Genomic DNA, 13,124 nt, shown 5'->3' with positions numbered 1-13,124 from the left:
GATATACTCCCTTTGTCCCCTTTTAATTGTCACGTTGCGTGTTTTGAAATTCAATTTGATTAAATTTTCAAAGTTAAATTAGATTACATTAATTCAATAGTTTAAACAAAAAAATTAGATATCAAAGACTATACGAAAAGTACTATAAATTCCATTTTGTTTGCATATCAATATGATGAAAAAATACATCGTAAAATATTTGTTAAAGTTATTATTGTTTGACTCTAAAAAAGAAAACTATGATAATTAAAAGTGGACGGAGATAGTATAATAAACCTGTTAATTATTCAAGTATGCTTATAAAACTATCATTTATGACAAAACTCTTTTTGGATGAGAGATGTAAAAGACAGTAAAATTCATTTATTGAGAGTGAAATTATCAACGAAAAGCTGTTGGTATTTCTAACGAAACGTACTTTTAATTAACGGGTGATGGGGAATATATAGATTATTGTCCAGCTGGATTTTTATTAATGGAAGAATTCTCTTATGTAATAAAATATAGTACTATAACCGTCACAAAATGTTTAGTAATTAAGTTATTCTGCTAAACTTTAATTTGTAAAAAATTCTAAATATGGCACAAGTATGTAGTTGTAAGAAAAAAATTAATTACATGTTAAAATTTACTTTTCTTCTGCCTATGGTCTAAATGACTAAATTAATGATTAAAAAAATTGACTTTTTATTTTTTAGTATAAGCATATACTTTACTATTTTTTCAAGTCTAATTTTTTTATTAATTGCAAAATATTTAGTTTCTTTTTAGTTTAATATGTATGAGGAAAATAATATATTCTCCTTATTTTATTCTCTTTAATTGCTTATGAATAGTGAACTACACAAAGAGTTATCATTCATTTTTTTTTTAAATTTAATTGCATTCTAGTTTCTTCAATTTCATAATACTAGACTGGATTAAAACTTTTGAAATCAAACAAAAACAACAAAAGGGGAAAAAGAGTATTATATTTGATTTCAAGTGGTTGTCATTGTTCGGATTTTTCAAATATGTCTCACGAAATAGTGACACTGATATATTAATATTTTTGAAGAGTCCGAACAACCTTATAGTTGGTGTTTGTTCCATAGTGAATGATAATTGTCACTGTTACTCTTCTTCATTGGGAAGAAAACAGCGAAAATATGTCCATTACTTGGTCCAAGGACTATAGACACTAGGAGGCCAACCCGTGAAGAGTGCAAAAAGGCAAAAAAGTAACAAAATCAACTTCATATTTATGATCACCTTTTACTTCCTTTTTTAACAACCAAACAAAATAGTTTTCATATTAAAGAATCTCATTATATATATGGTACATACACAACAAGAAAAAAGCATAGGGAAAAAGGTCCCCACTTTGGTACTTATAATTCATTCTCTCTTCTCCATTTTTCTTCATAAACACAATTGAATTATTAGACATGACCATACATTATTAACATTGAAAAAAAGAAAAAAAATCATGACTAAGCCTTCTTATACTCCTTTGTCATGTCTAGTCATCACCTTATTGCAATTGATCATTTCTAGCCAAGAAGCACAAATAACACCACCTCCATTGCCAATTCTCCCATTACCAAATTATGCTCAATTAAAATGGCAACAAAGGGAACTCATCATGTTCCTACATTTCGGTGTCAACACGTTCACGGATAGTGAATGGGGCAGTGGGGATGAAAATCCTTCGATTTTCAACCCCACAAACCTAGATGCCAACCAATGGGTTGACACCGCGGTTCAAGCAGGAGTATCACTAGTGATACTCACTGCTAAACACCACGATGGTTTTTGCTTGTGGCCTTCTAAATATACTGATCATTCGGTTATAAGAAGTCGTTGGAAAAATGGGCAAGGCGATGTGGTTCGAGAATTTGTCAATGCGGCCAAGGCTCGTGGCGTCGATGTTGGTTTGTACCTTTCGCCATGGGATCGCCATGATAAGAGTTATGGGCTAAATAAGGAGTACAATGAACATTATTTGGCTCAACTACAAGAACTTCTCAACAAGTAAGGTTTTATCATCTTTTCTCCCCTTACATGTTATGTTATAATACACGTAACACAAAAAGGAAAAAAATAATTTACCTATATACATTCGATCGAATGTGTAAAGAATTTTTAGCCTATTATATATATATATATATATAGCAGGCAATTTATCTTATTTTTCAGGGAATCAATAAATTTTATGTATTATGGTGTAAAAGTTATTTTCACAATCTAATCATTTATTAAATAATTATAGGTGAAGCTCTTGATAAAATATATAACTTCCCGTCTAAATTTATGTGATACTTTTTTTTATTTTTAGTCAGTTACAAAACAATTTAACTTTAAATCTCTAATTTTACTCTTAATAAGTTGATTTTTTTTGGCCCAACCCATCGGTGGCCCCCTAAACTTGGCACGATCTTTCACTTAGACACCTTAACTAGGCTTTGTTCATTTTAGACACCTCATGTCACGCCCAACTGTGTCAATTTGACACTTTCTGCTGAGATGGCATAGTAAGTGTGATACACTCACTAGACGCGCGTGAGAGCCTCATTTTACCAAATTTTAATTTTTTTTTTTTCTTCTTCTTCTTCCCCATTTTTTGGCTATCATTTTCCAAGCTTAAACCCTTTCCATGGTGAAATAAATTTGACGATGTCACAAACAAAAAGTGAATTCTAGCGCCCATAAATGTTAAGCTTAAATACTTTCTTTGTTGTCCTTCTTCCTCCTCAAAATAATTGAGAAAATCAACATAAATTTCAAGAAGAAAAAAACATTCAAAAATGGCAAGAAATCATATTTTCAATTATCAAAATCCTACATTTGGTGGGGGAGGGTCGGGGGTGGTGGTGGGTGGAGAAGAAAATCTGAGTGAGAGAGAGGGGTTGGGGTTTGAGATGGAGGTGGGTAGTAGAGAAGACAATTTGGGGGTGGTGTGGGTATAATTTTCTTTTTATTAAAAGTGTTTTTTTAAAAAAAAATTATTTAGTTAAAGAAATGCCATATGTCAAAGAGTTATTGGTAGTTTTTTTCCTACTCAAGATTCATCATTTAATAAAATTTTTTATATATATATGCCACGTGTCTTTATTTAATTCGTCACTTTGACACATCATCAGCGAGTGTTTTACACACACCTTACAAATTTGGCAGATTGTCGAAAAAGTGTCAAATTGACACAGTTGGGCGTGACATGAGGTGTCTAAAATTAACAAAGCCTAGTTAAGGTGTCTAAGTGAAAGATCGTGCCAAGTTTAGGGGGCCACCGATGGGTTAGCCCTTTTTTTTTATACCAAAAGTTTTTCTTTCATTTTTAAATTCGTGCCCAACCAAACATATCACGAAAATTGAAATGGAGAGAATAGTAATTGATACTATTAATTTGGTAAAGATGATAACCAACATGTTTATAGAGTGCACATAACTTAAAACCCTTTTTCAAGTTGCTAATCTAACTTCTTCTATGATTACTTAGATGTAGTTATCTTTTAGATGAATTGATAGCACAATTTCTTTTATATGTTATCATCGTATATAAGTTAATAAGTTCATGTAACTAATAATTTTCATTTTTAAAATTAAAGATATGGAGATGTTAAAGAGATATGGTTTGATGGAGCAAAGGGTTCAAATGCACCAAACATGACTTACTACTTCGATGATTGGTTTGCAATGGTGAATGAATTGCACAGTGCAATCAACATATTTTCCGACGCCGGACCGGGGGTCAGATGGGTCGGAAATGAGCATGGATTCGCCGGAAACACAAGTTGGTCCACCATCAATCGAACATTGTTGTCTATTGGCGGTAGCAACGCTGAGTACGTAAACTTTATTTTTTCCAAACCTAGCTAAAATACAATTATTTTCCATAATATTATTGTCTGTGCTAGCTGTATTTATAAATCATGTAGCTAAGTGTGTCCACAAGACTTGTAAAAGGAAAAGACGTCACTAGAAAACAGGACTAATTTGGCTATATATACATTTCAATCACCCTTTTATGAAAAACAAGAAGATACATGTCAAAATGTCAATTATATAAGATAATGACTTTCACTAGGTGCAAAATTTTAAGAAAAAAACGAAAGATTATAGAACTTATGATCTTCAATACAATCTCAATTTGTGTGATAACAAAATTATCATGTCTTATTTTCTTTCCAAAATTATCATGTTATTAAGCGTACATTAATAAAAAAAATGTATTATTAGTTTTGAACCCTTAGTGTTGTCCTAAGTAGTGGGCCAGGGAACTACATGTTGGCAAAATATATTTNCTAGGTGCAAAATTTTAAGAAAAAAACGAAAGATTATAGAACTTATGATCTTCAATACAATCTCAATTTGTGTGATAACAAAATTATCATGTCTTATTTTCTTTCCAAAATTATCATGTTATTAAGCGTACATTAATAAAAAAAAATGTATTATTAGTTTTGAACCCTTAGTGTTGTCCTAAGTAGTGGCCAGGGAACTACATGTTGGCAAAATATATTTGATACCCCCTCTGTCTCTAATTACTTGTCCATTTTGTTAGTTGTCCCTAAATACTTGTCCATTTTGACAAATCAAGAAAGGACAATTTTTTTTACCTATTATACCCTCAATTAATTACTTTGGAACTTCTTGGTAATCTTAAGTTTTTAATTCATCCTTCATAATTAACAAGGGTAAAATGGTAAACTCACTATGTCAATAATTGTTTTTTTAATAGATGTGCCAATTTAAAAATGGACAAGTAATTAGGGACAAAGGAGTATCTCAAAATGAATGGAATTCCTTTTCTTCCTATAAATTCCAACAAATAATGTTGGTTAAAAACTGAGTATTGCCAAAACGTTTCAAGCAATTTAATTTGGTATACTAAATTGTCTTTATGGACAATTGTTTTCATTGCATTTATTAGCCATAAATCAGTAGCCCTTATTGTTTCATAATCTCCCTTAGTCATTAATCATTAGCACTTAATTGTCTTCATGTCCGTTGAAGGCTAGGAATTCTTTCAACCCTTTTTTATATTGTGATCTTATATATTGATTTTCTAATCCTAAATGTTGATGTAGGAGAGAAAGAAAGATATCAATCCAAATTCCCTTGTTGCTAGGTTTTATATCAAAAAGATTTTTTTGTTAGTTTCTGTGTTCCTAGTTTTATATCAGAAAAACTTGCTGAATTTTGAGGATACATCTATACCGAGTGAAATTAAATATAATTAAGAAAACTGTCTTTTGACACACCTCAAGCTATTAGAATTTCCTACAAGTGTTCGTGATGAAACATTTTTCATTAAGATATCCAAAACTAAGTATTGTCAAGATTAGAGTAAAAATTATCCTCCTTGGTTACAACTTACATGTGAGCTGTTGAATCCCTTAATAGAAAGAAATAAATCAAGTATAGTAATTAATAAAAGAAGTTCAAACTTGCTTTAGGTCATATTTTCAAATTACAATTGAGACATTTTATAATTTTTCTCTTATATAAATTTCTGACTTTGCCAATGCAGTTATCTCAACAGTGGAGACCCAAAAGGGATAGATTGGTTACCACCAGAATGTGATGTATCAATTCGACCAGGATGGTTTTGGCATAAATCACAAGAACCAAAGAGCCTAAGTGAGTTGCTCGAAATTTACTACAATTCCATCGGACGAAATTCCGTATTGCTACTTAACGTGCCTCCTAACACACAAGGATTAATAACCAACAGCGATGTGCAAAGACTCAAAGAATTTAGAAATGCAATTGACACAATATTCTCCACCAATTTAGCCAAGGAATGTTCAATCAAAGCAAGTAGTCAAAGGGGAGGTAAGAATGGAGGATTCGGACCCGAAAACGTGCTAGACGATGACCATTTATGGACATATTGGGGTCCAAAAGATGATAAAGAGGATAATTGGATTGAGTTCAAAACAAAGAGTAATAAGTCGTTGAGGTTTAATGTGGTAAGGATTCAAGAAGCAATTGGGCTAGGACAAAGGGTAAAAAGTCATGAAATTTATGTTGATGGGAAGAGAATTGCTAAGGGAACTACAATAGGATACAAGAAGCTTCACAGGATAGAAAAAGGGGTGGTGAGTAATGCTAAAAGTGTGAAGATAAAGATAATTGGATCAAGGGGAACTCCTTTAATTTCATCAATTGGTCTCCATTTTGATCCCTTTTGGTAGCCACATGATGATATGATTGTCCACTTAGTTAAGCACATTCTGATAATTGGCCTAGTTCTTATCTTCTATAAACTAGAAAAACAGGATGTGATAATAAAGTGTCGAAGTTGCTAATTCTAGTACCCTTTGAAATGTTTTGGAAATGATTTCAATAGAAAAACAAGTTCTTTAAAATAAGAAAAATAACTTTCGTAATGAAATAAGCAAATTAAGTTTTATAAGAATTTTTATTGTTTCAACTTTAATTTTCTTTTATTATACAAGAGAATCTTTATGTGTCCAAGATGTAGTAGTGGTGGGTGACCACCATGCATGGGCTGTTCCATTATCACTGTAGTCTGTAGACTTTAGTGATCAATCATGCATGTACTAGGAACAAGACAACTCGATAGCTATCTCTAACACATTTTCCCATTCAAAAAGTGAAATGAAGAACAAAAGTGACAAGTTCATACTAACTATAAGGACTCAGTTTCTCCAGATAAGACTGTAAACTAATAGGCGTTTGGACATGTGATATGAAATCAGTTTCTCGAGATAAGATTGTAAACTAATAGGCATTTGGACATGCCATATAAAATTGCGATATGAAATCATGAGATAAAATTTTAAATTCTTCAAAAATCGTGATTTGGGATTTTTCAAATACTAAATTTAACCCACAAGTTTATATTTTATAAACAACCCCACATACATAACTACTAACCAGGGGCAAGTGGCGGAGCTAGAATTTTTAATAAGGGGGTTCAAATCTGAAGAACTAAACACACGAACTATCCGAAGGGGGTTCAACATCTACTATATATATATAAAAGATAATTTTAACCATATATAAATAGTAATATTTTCTGCCGAAGGGGGTTCGGATGAACCCCCTAACAGAAGGTTGGCTCCCCCTGCTAGGGGCGGCTCTACAACTTTGAAAAAAAAGCAATTGCCTTAGGCTCCAAAATTTGAGGGGCCTCATCTATCTATATATAAAAGGAGAAGAAAAAATGACACATGTCAACACCACAAATTTTCAGAATTTTAAATAATTTTAATTAATTAAATAAATAAATATAGACACGTGTCAATAATTAGAATGACGCATGTCTAAACCAGAAAAAACAGCATTTTTAATTCTTAAAATTAATTAAAATTAAAAGAAAAGAAAAAGAACGGAAAACTGNATCTTAACCATATATAAATAGTAATATTTTCCGCCGAAGGGGGTTCGGATGAACCCCTAACAGAAGGTTGGCTCCCCCTGCCAGGGGCGGCTCTACAACTTTGAAAAAAAAGCAATTGCCTTAGGCCCCAAAATTTGAGGGGCCTCATCTATCTATATATAAAAGGAGAAGAAAAAATGACACATGTCAACACCACAAATTTTTAGAATTTTAAATAATTTCAAATAATTAATAATCAATAATTAAATAAATAAATATAGACGCATGTCAATAATTAGAATGACACATGTCTAAACCAGAAAAAACAACATTTTCAATTCTTAAAATTAATTAAAATTAAAAGAAAAGAAAAAGAACGGAAAACTGTACATAATGGAAACATTTTCCATTCATCCAAATAGTAATACATATTTAGATTAATTAATAAATAGTTATTAGTTATCATTTAATGTTCACAATTTTTTATTTTTTAAAAAATCAATATTAATAATTGTTTTTATTGATTTCAAATGAAAATTTAAGATAGGTGGGTTGTGCAACAAGAGAAACATGGGGAGTTGTTATAAACTAAATTATATTTTAAATAATTAGTTAAAAAATAATATATATATATATAATATTTTTTAAAAATCTAATAGTAAGTCAAAATAAAAGAAACTACATTATTAGGTTTTAAAAAATAATACAAAATAATTGTCAAATAAAATTGCCAAAACATGTGGATTCAGTTTTTTCCAAAACATGTGTATTCCGTTTTCAGATTTTTTAAAATCATAAACTTATTAATAAAAAAAACTAACTTTAACTTCAGTTACTGCAACACGTAGCCCATTTTCCTCTCCCCACGTCAATTAATTTGCAGACTTTTAACTGTTTAAATTTATCAATAAAACAACAAAAATAAATCAAACTTTTAAATTCAAAAATTGATTATTTTTTTTTAAATAAGGTGGTTGCAACTTACTTTGTCAATCTCAACATTAAATATATATATTCTCACCGTCTGACATTTGTGGAGAACTGATGAGAGAACAAGAGAGAAAATAGCAAAAAATGAAGTGCAATTCAAGAGTATTCTTATCCGGCATTAAGAGAAGAAATTTATTTCATGGTACTATCAAACGAGCAGCATATATTGATTAAATCGCTTGAGTTAGATTTAAATACTAGGAATTTCAGGTTATTTGTGAGACTTATGAAGGTTGTGATAGAAAATTAATCCGAGCATACCGTAAAAAATGAGTGATTATACTAATAGTCACTTGAATTTTGTACTTTCACTCCTTCTGTTTGGTATTGCTATTATAGCAAAAGATATTTGGATTTTTTCTGAAGTTTTGTTTTTGCTTAAAATAATGGCTACTCTTTTTCTTTGTTCTTTGAATAAGTGATAAATAATTTATGATGATTTCACAATGAATTGACTCTATTTGATGAAACTTAATATCTGATTGATTTGTTTTTCATGTTTTTGCAGGGATAAATTCCTTGGATAATTTATATTGGAATGGCACAGATTACATCCCATCTTAAAATCATACAAATAAATTAAGAAAAAAAATCAATCTTTTGAAAGATATTCTAAAGGTGCTAAATTTTATTTGTCCATCTTGCAATTTTCCCCAATCAGATATTTAAGCTATATACATTTTTTATGTTTTATTTAATTTTAGTATTATAATAATAATAATAATACTAATAATAATAATAATAATAATAATAATAATAATAATTATTATTATTATTATTATTATTATTATTATTCTTTACATTTATCCAACGTCACATATGTAAAGGAGGAATACGAAGCTTTATAGATGCAATAAATATGAATTTCTCCTAAATACGGAATGAATATTTGAAATATAAATAAAATTATCAAATAACTTAAGTAAGGAATGACCATGAATATACAAGTGTTTTTATTTGATATTATTTACTATTTGTGACAATAAAATATTGTGTTGTGTCATATATGTTATTTTATTTTTGTTTTTTTAAATTTTTTAATTTTTTGGTATATTAACTTATAAATGGCTAATTGGCTATTATCTTTTTCTTTTGTTGGCAGTAAAATGTATTCATTATTTTGAAATATGCATATCAAANAATGACCATGAATATACAAGTGTTTTTATTTGATATTATTTACTATTTGTGTAAATAAAATATTGTGTTGTGTCATATATGTTATTTTATTTTTGTTTTTTTTAATTTTTTAATTTTTTGGTATATGAACTTATATATGGCTAATTGGCTATTATCTTTTTCTTTTGTTGGCAGTAAAATGTATTCATTATTTTGAAATATGCATATCAAATTAATAAATAAATAACAAAAATATGATAAGATACCATTGAAATATATGTGATATGACAATACTTAAATTTCTTTCTGCATTTACTTTTAAATTTATAACAATGTCAAGTAATTTTATTTTTCTCCACTTGAAATAAATAGTTTTTAATATATATAAAATAGTGATTTTTAATTAAAAAAGTATTCCTGAATGATAGTTCAAGTAATGTTTCTATTTTAAAAACTAAAATTTGCATATTCTCCCTACAAATATTCATTAATTTGAAATATGCATGTAGATCAAATTAATAAATAAATAACGAAAAGATGATTAGATACCATTAAAATATATGTGATATGACAATACTTAAATTTTTTTCTATATCTACTTTCAAATTTATAACAATGTCAAGTAATTTTATTTTTCTCCACTTAAAAGAAATATTTTTTAATATATATAAAATAGTAAATTTTTAATAAAAAAATCTTCCTGACTGATAGTTCAAGTAATGTTTTTATTTTAAAAACTAAAATTTGCATATTCTCCCTACAAACATAATGTTAATTTATTCAAAAAGGTACTTTGTTAGTATTAGAGAAAAGAATAGTTTTCGTGTAATAATATTTTTCTAAAAAAGTATTTTACTATACACAAAAGCTAAACCAAATTGTTAGTATTAGAGAAAGGGATATTTTGTTTTTAATTATATTTTTCTAACAAAATATTTTAATATACACAAAAGCTAAACCAAATAAGTCATAATTTATAGGCAGTATAATTAAAAAATCGTATCATAATATGTAATATAAAAAAATAGACAAAAATGAAATAAAAGTAGAAGAAATTCAAATAATAATATTTATTTTAATTAATCTTAAAAATATTGCTAGAAGATGTACAAAATAATAATTAAAAAAAATATTGTTTACACTTCATATGAACTCAATTCACAAATTTTAGTCTGATATTTTAAGTTATAAATGACACAATAAAAATGAAAAGCTAATTACAGTATCACAAAGGAAAATAAAATACATGCAAAAGATGACAAAAATTTTATACAAAAAAATTATTAAAATATTTATCGAATTTTCAGTTTGGATATTTGTTTAAAAAATTATCTTCAAAATAATATAATTTTAATTTGATAAATAACTATAGCAAAACTGTCACATAAAACTGCCAAAACCAAAAATTGATAGTTATATATTATTAATATTTGCAGATTTTCAAAAAAATAATAATTTATTAATTACAAAAATACTAAGAAATTACAAACACGCGTAGTCCTTATTAACTTTCCTTTTCTTTTCTTTTTAACTATCCTTATTAATCTCCACAACATTCTTTATAGTGATAACATAATTTGCAACTATTCTTATTAATCTTAACATCAAAATAATGTATATTGAATTTTTTATATATGGTTAATAATTTGAAATTAAAATATTTTGATCTCAATTTGTGGTGTAGTTATTATAATAATTCTATAATGTAACAATAATGTGCGAAAATCATTTTTCCGGTTGATAATATTGAAAAGTTATGCACATAACATTAAACAAAAATATTATTATAATTAGTAATGATGATTTCAAAAAATTATAAAATTGTTATTCTCTTCTAAGTGGCAATCTAATATCAAGTCACTTGATAGTTTTATAACAAAGTATAAATGGATAAAAAACTTATAAACAATAAAATTAACTATTTGATTAGATAATAAATTAAAAAATGTCATGATTAAAAAAAATAAAATCAAAACAATTACGAAAAAAGAAGAAAAAGAAAACTATAATAAAGGAATAGTTAAAAATATGTAGGTAAAATATTTAAATAAGTTAAACATAAAAATAAAAATAAAAACTAACCTAAATCATCCCTAAAATTCCTATATATATATATATATTAATCTTCTACTTATACAATAGAAAAGACAAAAGAAATGTTTCAAATCAGTATTTTGTAAATAAGAAAAACATGTCTTCAACAAAAATGTTTTCAAATTATCATTTCTTAAAAAGAATAAATTGAAAATATTATAAATCTGTATTTTACAAAATATGTCACATGTCATCATTAAATAATTATCAAATTTTTAATATTTTTTTAAAAATTATCTCCAAGAAAATATTAATTTTAATTTGATAAATAATTATGTAAAAATCTGTCACATAAAACCGCCAAAAACAAAAAACTAATAGTTATATATTATTAATAATTTTCAGACTTTTTTAAAATAATAATTTATTAATTAAAAAAAACTAAGAAATTACAAATCAACTAAATGCACGTAGTCTACTCTCCCATTTCTCTCCCACTTCATCTAAATTTTATTTATTAATTAATTTGTAGATTTTTAAATCTTTTAAACTTATCAATAAAAATAATAATTTTAACTCTTTTTTTTGTTGTATAAAGATAAGATTAGTGCTAAAAAGGTTGCAATATGCTTTGTATATTATATTTAGATTTTAGCTAAAAGTAGAGACAAATATTTTAATACTAGATTTTAATTGATCTATAAATTTGTAAATTTAATTACTTAGGATAATTTTCAATTGAACACACACCAGATATGCTATATATTCATCTTCATTATACTAGAAGAAAGAGAAATTGTTAGAATAACGTTTATTGTCTTTGACGAACATACACTTATAGCACATAAATTAGTGTAAAATTTTGTTAGCATTAATTGTACATATACAATTAAAACACTATTTTTTTTTTAATTATACATGCACTTTTGTTACTCAATAATAATTTGTTTAGTTATTTCTAAATTTTAAAAATATTACTATATTTTAAACATCCGCGCAACGCGTGGGTACATATACTAGTTTTTAAAAAAAGTGATAGGTTATAAGTATTTTTTTTAAAAAAAATATCGAGTATTATTTGTAGAAAATAAAAACTTTTTATAAAAGAGTGAAGAAGTAATAGAAGTTTGACAAATTGTTAATACTATGTCTCAAGAAAGATTAAATAATTGACTATAATAAACTTCATAAAAAATATATATTCAAATTTAAGGCCTTCATTCGAATTTGGCTTTAGGCCACCAATTTATTAGAGCCGCCCCTGCTACTAACTATATATTTCATATGTAAATAAAATTTAATATTTATATCATTACTTTTTAAATCATTTATATCTCATATAATGATTATTCTCGCTTACATAAAATTTATTATTACTTCAAATCAATTTCTACTCTACTATTTATATTCACCAAATTCATTATTTTTCATCAAATATATTTACCAACCAAATTGACCAACAAATGGTTCAAACTAACAATGTTGGTTCGTTTTCTCAACTATTTTTAGTAGTAACCATAAGAAAGATTACATCCACTATTCATAGGAACTTATACTTTATTATTTTATTTATAAATTTTTACTTAAATTATTGATTTTATAATATTGATATTATTTTTTAAAATAATGTAGTACATGGTTTGATATTCAC

At 27.0% G+C, this 13,124-nt stretch overlaps 1 protein-coding gene across 1 annotated transcript; it reads left to right on the top strand.

The window, feature by feature from the left end:
- Positions 1–1,351: 1,351 nt before the first annotated feature.
- On the top strand, positions 1,352–6,340 carry LOC125860157 (alpha-L-fucosidase 1-like). Its single transcript, XM_049540058.1, has 3 exons — positions 1,352–2,013; positions 3,588–3,824; positions 5,513–6,340. The coding sequence occupies exons 1-3, from the start codon at positions 1,469–1,471 to the stop codon at positions 6,177–6,179; spliced, it is 1,449 nt and encodes a 482-aa protein (XP_049396015.1). The 5' UTR covers positions 1,352–1,468; the 3' UTR covers positions 6,180–6,340.
- The last annotated feature ends 6,784 nt before the right edge of the window (positions 6,341–13,124 follow it).

The sequence above is a fragment of the Solanum stenotomum genome, chromosome 3 (assembly GCF_019186545.1).
Source record: "Solanum stenotomum isolate F172 chromosome 3, ASM1918654v1, whole genome shotgun sequence".
Classification (NCBI taxonomy): domain Eukaryota; kingdom Viridiplantae; phylum Streptophyta; class Magnoliopsida; order Solanales; family Solanaceae; genus Solanum; species Solanum stenotomum.
The sequence above is the reverse complement of the archived record's forward strand: the minus strand, read 5'-3'. Positions and strand labels throughout refer to the sequence as shown.